Source organism: Venturia canescens, chromosome 9 (genome assembly GCF_019457755.1).
Source record: "Venturia canescens isolate UGA chromosome 9, ASM1945775v1, whole genome shotgun sequence".
Classification (NCBI taxonomy): domain Eukaryota; kingdom Metazoa; phylum Arthropoda; class Insecta; order Hymenoptera; family Ichneumonidae; genus Venturia; species Venturia canescens.
In genome coordinates this window covers 2,912,513-2,931,604 of record NC_057429.1, presented here as the reverse complement: position 1 = coordinate 2,931,604, position 19,092 = coordinate 2,912,513, and the positions used below count along the sequence as shown (strand labels likewise).

The 19,092-nt window shown below is 34.9% G+C and overlaps 2 protein-coding genes across 3 annotated transcripts in view; both read left to right on the top strand.

Annotated features, from left to right (window-relative positions):
- LOC122416455 (RUN domain-containing protein 1) overlaps positions 1-19,092 on the top strand; it is a 580,344-nt gene that overhangs the window by 261,866 nt on the left and 299,386 nt on the right. The gene's annotated exons all lie outside the window — the stretch shown is intronic.
- LOC122416456 (uncharacterized) lies at positions 7,234-9,030 on the top strand. The gene has a single exon (XM_043429437.1). The coding sequence runs from the start codon at positions 7,709-7,711 to the stop codon at positions 8,897-8,899; it is 1,191 nt and encodes a 396-aa protein (XP_043285372.1). The 5' UTR covers positions 7,234-7,708; the 3' UTR covers positions 8,900-9,030.

The following is a 19,092-nucleotide window of genomic DNA, read 5'->3' as shown; positions in this document are numbered from 1 at the left end:
CAAAACCAACAACTTTTGTTGGAAAATTTTTTTGATTAAGTTGATAGTTTTTAAGTGAGAAAATCATTTTCAACTATTTTAGAGGTATCCAGGATGCACCACGAAGAGATCTTTAACGTACCAAGTGCAAGTGCGTTTACGTGTGCGTCTGCATATGCGTGCATACGTGGAGGTGCATGTGTGTGTGTTTTTTATTTTCATTTTATTTTTCAACTTTTTTTAAAAAGAGGGGCATGCAATGCCTTTATGCCCATAGGTACGAGCTCACAAGGATTAGGTCTCTGCGGTTCGTCACTACCGCAGTGTTTTTGGACTCCAAACCCTCCTTGTGAGTGTACTCTGATCCCTCCCTAGAGATGTTCAAAGATCCCTCCATTCATGTCTAAAAATGCCTGAATTCTTCTGTTGTGTCCGCGAAGACCGTCGCGAAGGGACGAGTTATCAAGGACGAGTATTTAAGGGATTTAGGCCAAAAGAGCTGAACTCCAACTCGATACTTTTACAACAAGTTAACAATAAGTTTATTTAAGAAGTTACAAATTCGAGGTTTTATTGCCTCGAGACCGATCGTTACAATTCTCGTCAAAGACTGTCGAATTTTGGGTTAGTCGATAATTTTATAGATTTGGGGGTTTTCCCCTTCTCGTGCGAATATAACCTAGATTTCCTTCTGGAAGTTTCGATGTTGACATCGAGGGTCGATGCGCTCGTTCGGGAGCATCGATATTTCACCATTCCTGCGTTTGCGCTGAGAGTGCTTAATTTGTTTTAATGAGTGCGATGTACGGGCACAACATCCCTCCACCCTTTGGGAGACGAAATTTATTTCGGCTATTTTTCGCACGGAATTAAAATAAACAAATTTGTGTGAGGCTTAAATATGTTTTTCCTTTTTTTTTTAATTCCTTTTCCACTTTTAGTAGGATTATGTTTAGGTTATAATGAAGCGTTTTGTGTGGCATTATTTTTGTTTTTTGGGCGTGCCTTAGTTATGTAAATTTTATCATCAGTAGATCTAGATGCAAGTTCTTCTATGATTTTTGGTCTTGCCACGAAAGTCGGGGCTAGTTCGATATCATTAGTTTATTGTATTAATCGAACTCTTTGACAATGTTTAGCTTTAAAAATTGTTAAAATGATAATTATTATGATGATCAGAGTCATGCTGATGGCACTTACATTAGAGAGTAATTTCCAATTATGTGATAAGGATGTGCCCAAATATTCGGTTCTTCTTTTAGTTTTTGCTTAAGAATTTCAATTCGTTCGCCTAATTTATTCGTTTCCAGTGGATTAGTAATTATTTTTGATGGTACGCTGTAATTGAAAATTGGGTGATTAGCGTTTACCATTCCAATCGCATTTGTTAGATTATATAGTGGTATAAATGTTATAAATTCGTGTTGTCGTAGTTCGTTTAAAGATAAAAATTGAAAATTTATCGATGTGGCGGAACATTCTCCGTCCAAAGCCAGTAATCTTGTATTGTGGATTATTTCGTGTGTCGTAGATTTGTTTTTTCAATCTATTCTTAAGTTTTCGGGTTTTGGGGCTACGAATAGTTCTTTTTCTAGTGCGATTATTAATGTTTTCTCGAGTTTTACAATTCGTTGATTACGTGACAATTTTTCGGGATTATTTCCTAAATAAATCGCTATTTCGCATGACGTATTATCGGTTATTGTTTGCAGTGATTGCTTAGGTTTGTAATAATAGACGTTGTCAACTTTTTTCGCATTGTTTAAATCTTTTTCAGTCATTATTAAATACGTTCTTTTGTAATTATCCACAATTATTATTTTGGAAGTGGTTGCTATAAATTGGAATTGTTTTTCATTAATTTTTGTTGTTAGTGGATAGACTTTATTGACTTTCAATATTTTTAAATTATCATTATTATTATTAATTTTTTCGTTCGGATTATAATTTATTTATTTATTTCATGTTATTATACACGTTCCGTATTATTCGTTGCGTTCTGTTTATTATTTTTGTATTTATTTTCGTATTTTTCGTATATTCGATTTCTTTCTTCATATTTCAATTTTATATATTTGTAATTCTATCGTTTTTTTTTGTTAGTTTTTTTTTTATACATTGAGCTGCCAAAAAGTATTTATTTCTTAGGTCTGTTTCTGGGTACGGTCCTGCTGCATCAACCGCGCACTTGTTAAATGCTCTTTCCGGAGTGTCGGTGATTGCCATCGGTGATCGCTTTGATTTCATGACTTTGATTTTCTGGCATTTGTCGCATTTTTCTACATATTCCTTTTTTTCCTTTTTCATTCCTGACCAACGATACTTTTCTTGAATTCGTTGAGTCATTCTTTTTACTCCAGGGTGTCCTCCGTGGGCCGTGTCGTGGTACTCTCGTAGTATTGTTTTTCTGTCTCTCTCTGACAGGTTCGTCGCGTCAGAGTCGAGGTGTTCGGTTTCACTCTCGTTATCGCCTTCGTCGCTGTCCTCTATGGGCATCTCATTTTTATCTTCAGCCGCACTCGGTTGATTATCAAGTCGGCCATTATAATTGGGGATGGACCGATTCTCCGAGGAGGCTGGAGTTGTTGAAGAAGATGAAAACGCGTCGTTCATGACTTTACGCGTTCTTTCTTTCCCCCTTTTTTCCAGCTGATCAGTGGTTTCATTCTGATCGAGCGTGATCGCATATATGCGACTCAGCGCGTCAGCATTTGTATTCCTTTTTCCTTCATTATATTCAATTAGTGTATTCTTCCTTGCCTGGAGAGTTTTTAACTTCAATTTTTTCTATTTGTTTTTGTTTGTGATCGCTTTCTATTTCTTCTATTTCGACTGTCGGCCTTTCTCTTGAGACTTCCTGATCTAATGTATTTATAAACATGATTGAAGAAGTCATTCTTTTTTCCGGAACTATTCCTTGCTCTATTTTTACTCCTTTTTTAATTTTGCGGGCTGATAAACATCCTACCGCTAAATTTTTTGCTTTTACGTAGTGGATGCTCTCGGAACGGGATTGTAGTTTCTCCGAACCGTTCACCAAAGGCTCGACGTGACCATACATTTTGATTATGCGGCCACCTAGAATGTCGACCTTGTGTTTTTTAATAAAATCGAGTCCCAATATTCCGTCTGTTTTGATTGGAACGTCGTTATCGACGACGAAAAATTCATGAAGAATTTTGACGGCGGGTGTTTCGATTTCGAGGATTACTTTACATAGGGCATTGAAGGGTTTTCCTCCGACGCCTGTCAATTCGACTGTTTCATTGATTATTTCTGTATTTTTTCTTAGAGCGTTTCTTTTTATTATGCAGCATTGAGCTCCCGTGTCAACTTTCAAGAGGAGAGCTGAATCTATTGCGTGTGGTGATGTGATATAACAGTCGCTAGCCATTCCCCAGGAACCGATCGAATTAATTACGAATTTTGTTTTGGGTTTCACGACCTGTGCATTCGAGCCGGTAGCTCGCTTAGCCTCCACACAGCTGACGTGCGCATTTTTTCGCTCAGCCGTTCGCGCGAGGAGACTGAGGTTCAGCGACCCTATTGTTTTCTTTTCTTCCGCATTCCCGTTGTTCGATTGATTCGAATATTGGTTATTACCTTGATTGTTTTCTTGACTGTTATTTTGACCGTTATTCTGTTGTCTATTATCTTGATAACCTCTATTTCTGCTTCTGTTTCCTTGATTTCCACGATTTTCTTGATTTCCATGATTACTATTATTTCCTTGGTTACCATTTCTATTTTTTCTATTCCAACAATCGTCATACACGTGACCTGGTTTTTTGCAATAATTACAAAATAAAGAATTTATGCTTCGACTCGGTGTCGGTAAACTGTTATTTCCGTTACCATGATTCTCATTTCTATTTCCTGAGCTTCTACAGTCGCGTGCGAGATGACCTTTTTTGTTACACCTATTGCAAACGATCGTATTATTTCCAGGTTCTCTTCGAGTTCCCTGTTGTATCTTTTCTTCGTCAATCGCGGCTGTGATTGCTTCATTAAGTGTTGGATATGCCCTAGCTTTAATAATGGTTTGGTATTCGCGTTTGAGACCTTGCGCGAAACTCGAAAGGGCTACTTCGCGTATGTGCTTTTCTACCGCCATTTGTTCGATCATTGTCGAGTGCTTTTTTATACTTGCATCAATTAATTCCATCATTGTGTCTTCTACTCTTCTTCCGAATTCTTTTACTGATTCGTTAAATTTCTGTCGGCAAGAATACAGCTCTGTTTGAAGGGCTCCTACGGTTCTCGTACCGCAGAATATTTCTAACATAACGGATTTAAATGTTTCGAAATTTGGAATATTTTTATATCTTACTTCTGCTCGGGCTCTACCGGTTAGTTTCGTTGTTAACACTGATTCCAGGAGAATCTCTTGGTCCTCCTCTAAAATATGTTTGTTGACGTGAGCAAAAGAATCTACAAGTTCTCGCGCTTCTTCTGGTTTTGAACCATCGAATCGAGGAATTAAACTACGCGCTTCTTTAAGAGACATTGAGCCTCGAAGTCTGTTAGTTCGCGAGTGATTTGGAGAGGAATTTTGAGAATTATTTCCTCTATTATTTTCGCCATTATTTCCAGGATTTCCGGGATTATTATTTCGACTCTTTCCGGGATTTCCGGAATTCTGATTATCTCCCGTTGTGTCTAAATTTACTGTTTCAACCATTGTTGATACTAAAGGATTTGTTGTTTCTACTACCGAATTTTCCGGCGTATTTTCCGCGTCTAAATAATCGTCTTCCGATGTCGGAGATCGATTTAAAGATTGGGCGCTACTTCGTCGCATTCTACTTTGCGAGGTGATTTCGTTTTTTCTTTCGCGATTGTAATCGAGTTTATCGTCGAAAAATGAATTGAGCGAACGCGAAATAGTGCTTACGCCCGGTAATTTGAGACGTTCAGCGTACTCGTCGTCTGACATATAAATTTTTATATACGATCTGGCTTTGGCGGATTACAATGTTATTTAATAATGTTCCGTCACTTACAGTAAGATGATCGCTAACATGATGTTCGGATTTGTTGTCGTGTTGAATTTCTTCCGCTCCAGCTCCAGTCGTATTTTGGGTTGAATCTTGACGTAGATCGGTCTGCCTTGGATGCGATGATCGGTGATCGAACGTCCGTTCGATATATCGACTTTTCTAGAATTATCGGTCCTCCTCAGCAATTTGAATTCCTTCCGTTTGACTATCGTAGACGTGTCGGGTTTCTCGAGTAGTGGCAATCCCACCGCTGCCACCAATGTTGTGTCCGCGAAGACCGTCGCGAAGGGACGAGTTATCAAGGACGAGTATTTAAGGGATTTAGGCCAAAAGAGCTGAACTCCAACTCGATACTTTTACAACAAGTTAACAATAAGTTTATTTAAGAAGTTACAAATTCGAGGTTTTATTGCCTCGAGACCGATCGTTACAATTCTCGTCAAAGACTGTCGAATTTTGGGTTAGTCGATAATTTTATAGATTTGGGGGTTTTCCCCTTCTCGTGCGAATATAACCTAGATTTCCTTCTGGAAGTTTCGATGTTGACATCGAGGGTCGATGCGCTCGTTCGGGAGCATCGATATTTCACCATTCCTGCGTTTGCGCTGAGAGTGCTTAATTTGTTTTAATGAGTGCGATGTACGGGCACAACACTTCTCTCAAAACCATCAACTGTGCGTAGGAGAACATCTCTCGGGATCGCACGGCAGGCAGCTCTTATCCTCTCCTTCATGTTCTCTCGTGATTCACGTCGATACAAATTTTCAGCTCGGAAGTAATTGCCCCGACACCTCCTTAAAATAAGGAGCATATCAACGATTTCGTTGGGACTGAAATCAGCCATTGTTGCTAATTTTCAGAATTTTCCTCTAATTTAAGAACTTTTAAAAATTTCGAGAATCAAGAATTTTTCTCTGATTTCAGAACCTTTACAAATTTTCGATTTCGTCTCTTGCTAATGGCTGCGGAGTCAGAAGATAAACGTTTCAATTAATTTTTCATCCGTGGGCGATCACAATGACTTCTAAAATAAAAAATTCTTCTCTGATTTACAACTCAAAACTAGGCGTAAGTCTCGCTTACGTGAACTTATCTTTAAGCGTAAGCCTCGCTTGCGTGTACTTATCTTTAAGTGTAAGCCTCGCTTACGATTAAAGGTAAGTTCACTTTGTAAGAGATTAAAGAAAACATCATTGGTAGTACTGACGTAGTCTGACTTTGCGTAGTTCTCTTACTTTAGAGTTTAGCCATTAGCAGAAATCGAAAATTTGTAAAGGTTCTGAAATCAGAGAAAAATTCTTGATTCTCGAAATTTTTAAAAGTTCTTAAATTAGAGGAAAATTCTGAAAATTAGCCACAATGGCTTATTTCAGTCCCAACGAAATCGTTGATATGCTCCTTACACGCAAACGCACTTGCACTTGGTACGTTAAAGATCTCTTCGCGGTACATCCTGGATACCTCTAAAATAGTTGAAAATGATGTTCTTACTTGAAAAATATGAACTTAATCAAAAAAATTTTTCAACAAAATCCTTTTTGGTTCTGCGCTGAAAAATTTTTTGGTGATGAAAAAAAGTTATGTTTCCATTCGAAAAAAACATGTCGGCCATTCTAACGCCGCCATTTTGAATTTTGGATCCACAAACCAATTTTTATCATACGTCCCCCTTCAACCCCTAAAAGTTTTGTTCCACACAATATTTGATCCGAGCAATATTTTCCGAGAAAAGTCAGGTGTAAGATTAAAATGGGACACCCTGTATAATTACACAATTAACTTTATAATCAGTTTTTAACTGTTTTTGAGATCGATGTTTTCCTTATAACCTCCAGTCACCGCAACACTGATTTTGAGGTTATGTTCGAAGTTTTGATCAAGCGAGTATTAAATAGTTTTTATGTATAAAATAATAAATAAATAAATATATTCGTTGAAAATGAATAACTATAAATTTCGTGAACTTTTTTATTATTATTCCTAATAGTTTCGATTGATTTTTGACAACATAACAGATAGTCGGTTGCTAGCTCACTCTCATTGTTTATTTTTCTTTGCAGCAATCATTACTATGGGATCTCGAAACATTTCATTGCCGTGGTCAAGTGAACCCATCAAAGGCTATTTTCTACGAAGTAGATTAAAATACCGTGAGGTCGAAGAAAATGATAATGTAGCAGATGAAACCGAAAAAGACGAAGACGGGCTGGATGAAACTGTAGAACATGGTGATGATTAGGTAGATGATGTTGAATCCAATGCAAGTACTGAAATCAACTCAGTTCATGGCAGTGAAATTGAAGAATTGGATGACCAGGTAGATGAAAATGTCAACGAAGTATCGGCTCATGAATCTCGAGTTTTTATCGGCAAAGATTTGCAAACACAGTGACAAAAAAATCCACCGAACATAAGAGGAAAAACTAAGAGACATAATGTCGTCATGAATACTCCAGGCGTTACGAGTGTTGCAAAAAATGCTAAGACTATTTTAGAATGTTGGCAACTTTTCTTTCCTGACGAATTACTGCAGGAAATCGTAATGTGCACCAATATTTGTTTTGAAAAACTGACACATTCATATCAACGTGCTAGAGATAAGCGTCCAACAAATTTGGAAGAGCTGAAAGCTCTTATGGGCTTACATCGGGGTAAAAAAAGCAAATCACTTGAATTTGGAAGAATTATGGTCCTCAGATGGAACAGCGCCGAATTGTTTTCGGGCTGTTATGAGCATAAAACGGTTTTATTCACTGTTGAATGCCATGCGATTTGATGATGTCAACTCGAGAAAAGATCGGAAATTATTGGATAACTTGGCTCCGATAAGAAAAGTTTTCGAAGATTTCAACGCTACTTGTAAAAAATGTTTCACACCAGGCGAATTTCTAACAGTAGATGAAATGTTACAAGGCTTCCGGGGTCGCTGTAAATTTCGTCAATACATTGCCAATAAGCCAGCTAAATATGGCATCAAAATATGTGCATTAGTTGATGCTAATAATTATTACGTGCAAAATATGGAGATCTACGCGGGTAAGCAGCCACCCGGACCGTTCGAATCCTCAAACAAGCCTTACGACATTGTAAAGAGAATCTCAGCTCCGATTTTGAACACTGGCCGCAATTTGACGATGGACAACTATTTTACTTCAATGCCGTTAGCTTTGGACCTTTTACAGAATCACAAAACCACCATTGTGGGCACTCTGAGGAAATATAAAAAAGAAATACCGCCCTTATTTCTTTCTACCAAAGAACGACCGGAAAGTAGTAGCCTTTTTGGTTTCACTAACGAGTGTATTCTCGTATCTTACGTTCCTAAAAAGTCCAAAAATGTACTTTTGTTATCCACTCTGCACAATTCTGCAAATATTGATGAAGAATCGGGATCAAAAAAGAAACCGACGACCATTACTTTTTACAACAAAACTAAAGCAGGGGTTGACGTTGCTGATGAGTTACAAGGTACTTATTCGGTAGCAAGAGTAACCAAACGCTGGCCAATTGTGATTTTTTATGCTATGATGAATATAGCAGGAATAAATTCTCAAATAATTTGTACGGAAAATACAAGTATCAAAATCAGTCGGCGACAATATTTGAAAGATTTATCCTTGAGTCTCACGGTACCTTACATGAAAATACGTTATATGGAGCCGTCACTGAGTTCGGAATTGTGTTGCACGATAAAGAAAATTGCTAAAATTTCAATAAAAGACGTCTCATGTAGTCGGGTTACCAATGAATTTTGTTTTTTCTGCCCAAGAAGATCAAATAAAAAGACTAAAAAGCAGTGTACTCTTTGCTGTACACCAGTATGCCCGAGTCATACTGAGTATTATTGTATTACGTGTCACAATAAAGTATCTCGTAATGTTGAAGACGACAAAAATAATAATTTTCGAGTCGATGATTAAAAAAAAAACAAAGATGTAAGAAAAATATCCAAAGATACGGACTGATATTGTGATAATTTATCTTATATAACTTTTATTCAATTCTAAGGAAAAAAGAAGTATTATGCAACAATACTGTGATGTTAATAATGTCTAAGACAACTTGTAATTTTTTCATAAAAATGAGTAATATAAATAAAGATCCATTAAATTATTGCTGTAACGATTATTTCATGGGATAAAAACGGCCAAAATATAATTAAATCACTCGAAACTAGATGTGAGAAAATCTCTCATCGCGCGACCAACGCTTAACCGATAGATAGCGCGACCGCTGATGTGTTAAACCAATAAATCCGAACGCCAGATAATGACAAATAATTATAGTCAACTCCTTAAACCATGGACGTTTGTTTTATGTGTGGAATGTTTGAAATTCGGTTCAAAACTCTCATTAACGTTGAAAATACCTCATAATAGGTATATTAGTGGATAATATTAAACCATAAACTTCCTCTGAGGAAAAAAAGGTTGAGACAAGTACATTGATGGTGTCGTGTTTGCTGATAATTCCATTCATAAAAAAAAACTTAAAAACCGATGCCTCATTCTTTTTATTTGATTCGAAAAGATAAATCAATTGAAAAAAAATCCATCTAATTTACGTGCAACAATAAAATTTATTATATCAATTCGAGGCCAAGTATTTTCTAATGAATTGAAAAAAGTTACCACTTGAATTACGTGCAGCACTAAAATTTATGATATCAATCGGTGGACAAGTATTTTATTAGTAACTCCAAATTTTGACATTATTAAATTGTTCTAAGAAGCTTTTAAATCCAAAAAAATCACATGAAAGCTAGTGATTTGTTACTCTATGGTGGCAGAGACTTATAAGAAAATCGATTCTATTCAGACTTTCAGGATTCTCTGGTATTATTCACAAAATTCGACGTCGATTGGATCGATACAAATTATGTTTAAATATGTGTTAAAAGTACTTGTCCGGCCCATCATTTTCGGTTTAAATTGTTTATCCTAATAAAGATCAGGGCTTGTCTAGAACTGATAAGTCACAAGTATTCATGCCGAGGGAATTGAGAATTTGCTATGGGGCTAAAAACTTCAAAATTACCTGAACCACATTTTTGAAACTTATTATGGCATATTCAAGAAATAAAGTGACAGATACGCTGCATGCTGAAGTAAATCAAATAGTGTAATTTAGTATGTCTCCATGGTTATACACAGACAAAATATTTGATCACATCCAAAAATGATCACGCGTAGGACTCACACACATGAATTTTTCAATCCATATCGCCAATCGTAAACATGGTCTGGAAATACTCAATATACATGTCGCTACATTATGTTGTCAAACTTAAGATGTGTTCATTGCATTTCAAAGATACAAATTTTGATATCACAAAAAATAAGCAACGAATGACTCATTGAAATAAATTTCCAAATTCATCGTGCAACAATTCAAGTGAATATCTATCTATTTACATGGCCCAAAGATTTTTTAAAACTTGGGTTTATAAACAAGCAATCATGAAAACTTTTTGTTATGAATTTTCCAATTTATTGAACTCAATATATGAGGAAATAGAAATACGAATGTCACTCGAATTGTCTAGAGAATGAATAGTAATTGGTATGGATATACTGTAAGCTAAGGAGAGATGGGAAAAAGGGCCCGATGAACACAGCCAAACGAAATGAAAAAAAATATGATAACAATACATTGAATTAGACAGTTTTACTTCACCAAAGTTTTTCAAAATTTATTTGCATTCATTTACAGACAACCACGCATATTTTTTCTATAATGTAATAACACAACATAAAATTTCTGTTTGGAAAGAACGTTTGAGAGGTTACAATTAGCGAAAGTTTTTTTTTCTCACATAACTCCTGTTGAAAATTTTTAAAGAACCAGAACCAGGATTGCAGTAAAATTATGTCATAAATAAACGTAAAATCAAAGAATTAGTAGAAGGAGAAATTTCCCAATACTAATATATGTCCTATATAACAAATACTCGCGAACCGATTGCGATGAGGGTAAACTAACCCACATGGTTTTCACAAAACTTACATAACATTTTTTTTTTTATAGTCATATAAGAATTTTGAATCGAATTCATACAGCTCGCACTGTTTCTCCGAAATTTTATCATTGAGATCGCTGTTGCTATTAATTTGCTCATGCCATCAAAAACTGACAGATGGTTGAACAATATATCACGCCAAAGTCACTATATGTCTGGTTTCCGTAATACACTGCATGTATGACACCACATACCACTATTTTTAATAAAATAAATAGATATTGAACACTTTATTAGATGAAAATTTTTTTTTTCACCCCGCACTTCGTAATGTCGAAAATCCGTTTGTTATAACATCAAAAACTTACGGCTGACTGATGGCATTGTATATCAAGAGACTCGGTAGAGTCTCGGGACAAGTACATTGACAGCCCTGTCGTCTGCTGGCCCGAGACTCTCGCCGAGACTATACTTTCTCTGAACAAAACGATTCGCCGTGGTGGGGGTAAAATTGGCATGTGATTTTATTGAATTACGAAGCTCAGGAGCCATTTAGCAACTTGAAAATTGAAGTTTAAGCGAATTGAGTAATTCTCTTTCGATTCCGCCCTAAATCAGCATGATCGGTGTTGTAATTGCTGAGAAAAAACTTTGCACGGGCTCAAGATTATGAAAAAGTTACCAACACATTCAAGAATTTATGCGTCTGTATTTATAAACACCATCAAAGGCACTTTGATGCTTTCGAGTTTCTGATTCGTTGGATCTGACGACATCCATTTTTAGACGTTGTGATTGGTTGTTGAAATTAGTTGTTGATGATTGGAAATCTGACGTCAACTTCAGAACGTAGCACACGGCGCAGCACAGCTGGTAACAGCAGTCATAAGTTCGACCGATATACATATATATATATGTACAAACCATGTGTCAGTTTTTGATCGTATGAACAGAGTTTCGACATTGCGAAGTGCGTGCGGGATCAATAAAAAAATAATTTTCGTCATCTAAAGAAGTGCATATTACTATTTATTTTGTTATTTGTGATATATTAAACCGGTATCAAAGCGGCCGCGTAAATGTAGTCTGTGATGTGTATGTGAAAAAGAATACCATAAAAAAAAATTAAAAAAATTTTTTTTTTTTAATTGTAAAAAAAATTATTTTACAAAAAAAAATACAGAACAATTCGAAAAAAATTTTTCAAATCTTGAAAAAACATTATCTTTGAAAATAACTAATCTATATCTATTATTTGAAGTGTCAAAAGAATCAAAAAACAAGTAAAAAATAAAAAACCGAAAAATCATGCTTGAAATCATTTTGGAAACCGATGCCTCATTCTTCTTATTTGATTCGAACAACTAAATCAATTGAAAAAATTCCATCTAATTTACGTGCAGCATTAAAATTTATGATATCAATCGGTGGACAAGTATTTTATTAGTAACTCCAAATTTTGACATTATTAAATTGTTCTAAGAACCTTTTAAATCGAAAAAAATGACATGAAAGCTAGTCATTTGTTACTCTATGGTGGCAGAGACTTATAAGAAAATCGATTCTTCTCAGACTTTCAGGATCCTCTGGTATTATTCACAAAATTCGACGTCGATTGGATCGATACAAATTATGTTTAAATATGTGTTAAAAGTACTTGTCCGGCCCATCACTATTCATTCAATAAAAAATCAATCATAAAAAAACGAAATTGTACGGCATAATCTGGTTAAAAATTTGTTGAAGTGCGATTCATTATTAATTTAATGTTCTTAATAATAATATAAGTTAGTTCTTATTCCGAATGGAATTCGTTCGCTGGAAGAATAAGTGGGAAGTAAAAATTGCCGTTATTGAATATAAACTGGAGAGTTATTTTGGAAGCTAAAACATATGTATTATGTACAATTTTTTTCATTTATCGATTCACAATAATATCCCTTGTATATTGCGAAACAATTTGTTTCCGTTTTTTATTAAATTAGTGCAATTAAGTAACAATTACTTGAAGATAATTCTCTCAATTCCCTCTACATGAATACTTGTGACTCATCAGTTCTAGACAAGCACGGATTTTTATTTGGATAAACAATTTGAACGAAAAGTGATGGGCCGGACAAGTACTTTTAACACATATTTAAACATAATTTGTATCGATCCAATCGACGTCGAATTTTGTGAATAATACCAGAGGATCCTGAAAGTCTGAGAAGAATCGATTTTCTTATAAGTCTCTGCCACCATAGAGTAACAAATGACTAGCTTTCATGTCATTTTTTTCGATTTAAAAGGTTCTTAGAACAATTTAATAATGTCAAAATTTGACAAATGATTTCAAATTTGAAAATTTGAAATGATTCAAATGTCAAAATTTGAAAAATGATTTCAAGCATGATTTTTCGGTTTTTTATTTTTTACTTGTTTTTTGATTCTTTTGACACTTTAAATAAAGATATAGATTAATTATTTTCAAAGATAATGTTTTTTCAAGATTTGAAAAATTTTTTTCGAATTGTTCTGTATTTTATTTTTTAAATAATTTTTTTTACAATTAAAAAAAAAATTTTTTTAAAGTTTTTTTTATGGATGGAATTATCAGCAAACGAGGGACCTTCAATGTACTTGTCCCAACCTTTTTTTTCCTAGGGGAAGTTTATGGTTTGATATCACGTCTTTTTTCTCGAAAGTTCCCTATTTATGTTCAGATGACTATAGGATTTTAGTTTCAATTTCTATAAATTATTTATGATTTTCGGCTTATAACGTTGGTTTTCACGAAAAAAGACCTATTTTTCGTCAAAATTGTACTGGAAATATTTCGTCACAGGTCTATCCTTGGACTTTGGCGATTTCTTTCCTTATACTTTAATATGTTATGCTTATTGGCAACCCAAGAGCATGCCGAAATACGTGTTGCGGGCTGAGATATGATTTTCGGCTTATAACGTTAGAAAGTTAAAAAAAGAAAGGAAAAGAGGAAAGATTGATCAAATTCAAGACACAACAAATCCAACAGAATTGTCCATTTTTAAATGTTGCTTTTGCATTCTGAATCTAGATATTTTCGTGTCATCCAAAACGTGCCCCCGATGAAATATATTTCGAAAGTATGCCAGTGGCTGAAAAAAGGCACCCGGAAACATTTATTATGTCAGAACTCAAAAAAGCAAAAAAAATTGAGCGTACTTAATTCAACAGAGCAACAGAATTCAAAAACGTTTAAGGTACCTTCATTGGTTTTGGAGAAAAACAATTTCAGGAGAATTTAGAAATGAATTCAGAAATGTAAAAATTCAACGTTTACCAAAAATACTAAAAAATTAATGAAAATAAAATCATTAAAAATTCACATGAAAATCATTCGTTACTTCATCAAGGTATACACTTTAAAGAATCGATTCCCCTCCGACTTTCAGGATCCCCTGGTATTATTCACAACATTCAACTTCGATTGGATCGGTACAAATTATGTTCAAATACGTTTTAAACGTACTTGTCCGGCCCATCACTTTTTATCCAAATTGCTCATTCGAAAACAAATCAAAAACGAAGTTAATGCATGTGTTAATATTAAGGAACAGTAATTCCCGAGAAAATAATTTTCCTTCGAATCGCTCTTGTCAAAATGAAACGAAAATGAAAGATGAAATTGATTAATCTATTTATATTATATGGAGTCATAATTCACAACAAAATCATTTTTCTCCAAATTCCAGGAATCCACGTGTCGTATTCGACTAGTGATATTTATCAAAATGTGTACTTGACTATAGAAAAAAAACATTGCATGGCTGAGTAGGTTCGAAAATTTCTAGTAATGCGCCTGATTATTTCTCATTTTCATTGGTTCTTACCGAATGGTATGTGTTCACTGAAGAAAATGAGAAGTGGATATTGCTATACGAACTTGGGAACAATCAAGTTCAAATTACTTGGAGATATTATTTTTATTTCTATCCATTTTATTATATTTGTCATTATAGAACAGCCCTGATTTGTTTTCGAATGAGCAATTTGAATAAAAAGTGATGGGCCGGACAAGTACGTTTAAGACGTATTTGAACATAAATTGTACCGATCCAATCGAAGTTGAATGTTGTGAATAATACCAGGGGATCCTGAAAGTCGGAGGGGAATCGATTCTTTAAAGTTTGTACCTTGTTGAAGTAACGAATGACTTTCATGTGAATTTTTAATGATTTTATTTCCATTAATTTTTTAGTAATTTTAATAAAACGTTGTGAGCCCGACAAGGATTCTCAACGCTCATTTGTCGCCGGAGATTATATTTCGAATAACTCATAAATACTTGACCTCGAATTGATATAATACATTTTAGTACTGCACGTAACTTCCGTTATGACTTTTTTTTCATTAACTTTTTTCGTGAAAATAATTATCATGAATTTCATTAAAGTTTCCAATTTGTTCGATAAATATTCCAAATTATCAATAAAAACTTGGCCTCCAATTGATATCATACATTTTTATACTACATGTAACTTGGATAGTACATTTTTCATTGTCTTCAATATTTATGAATTTTTTTGAAATTTTTTTATTTTTCTTTACAGAATTTTTTCGATTGTTTTTTATTTTTGTTGAATTTTTTTGAACTTGTAACGAATTTGAGAATGCTGAAGCAGATTATTCGTTGAAATAATAACCGAATGTATTGTAACACACGAAAGGGAATGATCATATATTAATTCATGTACATATAATAATTCGAACCGAAAAAACATGGATCTGCATCGATCCTCGCATAAAGACAATCAATATTCAAATGTCGTCGGATTAACGAACATCAAAGTAAACAAATACAGGCTTCGGAGCGAGATCTATCGCCGCGACTTCTCCCACTCATAACCCATACGCCAATACAGATTTATATTCGAACAGTAACAATTCTTATCATATATAGATATCTAGGGATTGAACATTGTCGATTCAATATGAAAAATTATTCAATAACCCCGGCTTCTAGCTTGCTTTAATTGAGTGTTCGCAATTTGGGAGCACGTGACTCTTGATTGACCAATTTTTTTATCCACTTAACTTCGTCTTATGAGGTTGTCCACGATGGTTGTGAGTCGTAATTGGAGAAAAGAAGAAAGAGGACCTTTTTCGCTTGGTGTCCGACGAATGATTCCAAGTTGACCACTAGGTTGACCTCTCTGACGGAAAACGCCGCTCTCTAACAATTTCGCGTTGTCCTTTGAGATGTTCCTTCGATGAATTTTGCTCTTGGTCGATCTTCTTCCATTTGGGGATACAACGTACAACCTCGAGGACGACAATCTTAGACAGGATGACGAATAATTGGTTTAAAGACGAGTAGATCGCGGTGTATGTACAATGTATGTGACGAGTACTTCTTCCTTGCTCGCAAGACTAGAGAAGACTGACTACTCTCCCATTCGCCCGTCTCACGGTCTAATTTTTGGGAGAATCACGTGAGCAAGTTACACTCGGCAGAACCATTCAATAGTCCCGAGATACAGCGAACGAAATAGCTAAGGATCCCGGAGCACCGATACGCCGGTTGTTACAAACTTTTCAATTTTTCGTTTATTATTTTTATAGAATTTTTTTCCTGGTTCTAAATCTTTTTTCTATGTCATTCAGAAACAAGAGACCATCAATGTACTTGTCCCAACCTTTTTTTCCCTAGGGGAAGTTTATGGTTTGATATCACGTCTTTTGTCTCGAAAGTTCCTTATTTATGTTTTGATGAATATATAATTTTAATTTTAATTGCTATGAATTATTTACGATTTACTGCTTATAACGTTGGTTTCCATGAAAAACGACCTATTTTTCGTCTAAATTGTGCTAGAAATATTTCGTCACAAGTCTGTCCTTGGACTTTGGCGATTTTTTTCCTTGTATCCTAATATGTTTTGTCAATTGAGAACCAAAGAGCATGGTGGAAAGCGGGTTGGAGACCGAGATATAATTTTCGGCTTATAACGTTGGTTTTCACGAAAAAAGACCTATTTTTCGTCAAAATTGTACTGGAAATATTTCGTCACAGGTCTGTTGTTGGACTTCAGCGATTTTTTTCCTTGTACTCTAATATGTTTTGTCAATTAGGAACCCAAGAGCACGGTGGAGAGCGGGTTGGAGGCCGAGATATGATTTTGGCTTGTAACATCTGATTCGTCGAAAAAAGACTGATACCGCACAATCAGTATACTAGTGAAGAACATTATAAACTAATGCTGTAGGATTGTAATATATTTGATATTTTCTTACGGTTCGAAATCATTTTTGTTGTGTGATTTAAGAAGTTTTGTTTACATTTTTTGTGGTATAATGCGAAAACGGGCGATCATCAATGTAATTGTCCAAATTTTTTTTCTCCGAGAGAGGATTTTTACGGCTTGATATTGAATCTTTTTTCTGTGATAGTTCTAAACCACAAAAAATATTCTTAAATAAGATTTTCTCAAGTTCTCCGATGTTTCTATTGTGATATTTAAAAATAATTCTCCTTTCTCCAATGATTTTCTTTAAGTTTTGTACAATTTATAACAGTTTGATATTCTTCGAATGTTTGAAGTGATATCCTCAATTTTTCAACCATTTCGAACGTGTCTATAATTTTGTGGGATTAAAATCATATTCCGTAAGGTTTTTCAATATTTTGTATCATTGTGGAATTTTCCCCCTTCATTTATAAATTTTGTTTTCATCTGTTTTGATGAAATCATTGTGAATAAAGAAAACATGAAGATTTTTCAATGAAACGAATTTTTGGATTGATTTTCCTTAAAATTTGACAGAAGGAGAAAGAAAAATATATATATATAATGTTCACCAAGTCCACCAGAATTCGCAATTTTCACATATGTTTATTGAATTCTAATGCTAGTTATTTTTATTTCATTAAAAAACGTGCTTCCAAGGACTTTTTGAAGCAATCTTTTCCATTCGTATTATCATTCCCAGAGATAGAAAGTTGACGCACCCACGTCGATGCACAAAATTTTCAAACTCTGCATGTAGCCACCAAGATTCAACCGGACAAAAGAAAAATTATGAAGTGCGTCAAGACCAACAGAATTGCTTACTTTTTAATATGAGCATTGCATTTTGAAAACATAACTTCTGATGCCATTCATAAACAGGCCATCGCTGACTTTTTGTATCATTCATCATTATTTTTTATTATTGATTATTATTTATAATCCATTTCCAAATCCTATAATTCATTAATAATTTTTATTATTTGTAGATATCCATATTCCATAATCCAAAAAAGGAAGTACAGTAGTAAGGCTATGCCAGTTCTAACCCATAGGGCTCTCAGGGGGGAGCGGGGACGGGGGAGCGCGGGGACCGTTGCGGGGCTGCACGGTATGTGGAGGGGAAGGTTCTCGCACAGCGGGGGTGCGGCGGCACTTTGAAGAGACAAAAGATTTTTTTACACCCTCCAATGACTGATTTATGTTTCCGGTATATCAGATTGAACGGAATTTTCTTTTTAAAGTGCTCTTGCCGAAGATGATCTTAATTATCGGACTCCGTGACCAAAGATGTTTACATGCCACACTAATGACAAATTTATGTGTCCGGTGTTACGTATTTTGTATTGTGGCGCAAGTTCCGACAAGATTTTTTTCCAAAATGCCCCTCCCCCAATTTTTGCTTAGAGGAATATATTGTTTTTCTCAGAAAAAATGAAAGTTTGCATCAGACTGGAAGTATTTGCTCTCAATGACAGATTTATATGTCCTGTGTTACATTCCTGAGATGGCGATTTCTTTTTTCAAAATGCACCTGCCCCTCCCTCGACAAATTTATTTGTCCTGTGTTGCATCTTTTGTATTCCTGAGGTGGTACAAGTTTCGACGAGATTTCTTTTTTCAAAATTGGATCATTACTGAAGTCGAGGTCGAGATGGAAAGATGTGCAAGTATGTATGCTATCCACCCGGCGAAACATCCATTGGCATTAACAGCAAATGAACTTGAATCATTACCGAAGGCTTTGCTTTGTGAAATATTGTGAAAAGTGTCACATCATGGAACGACTTGTGAATATCTATACGACTCTACGCATAAAAAATCCCTGTGAAATGACATCGGAGGAGCTCCAAATTATATCTCCTACCGTCTTTAAACAATGTTTTAGTGAATATACAGATAT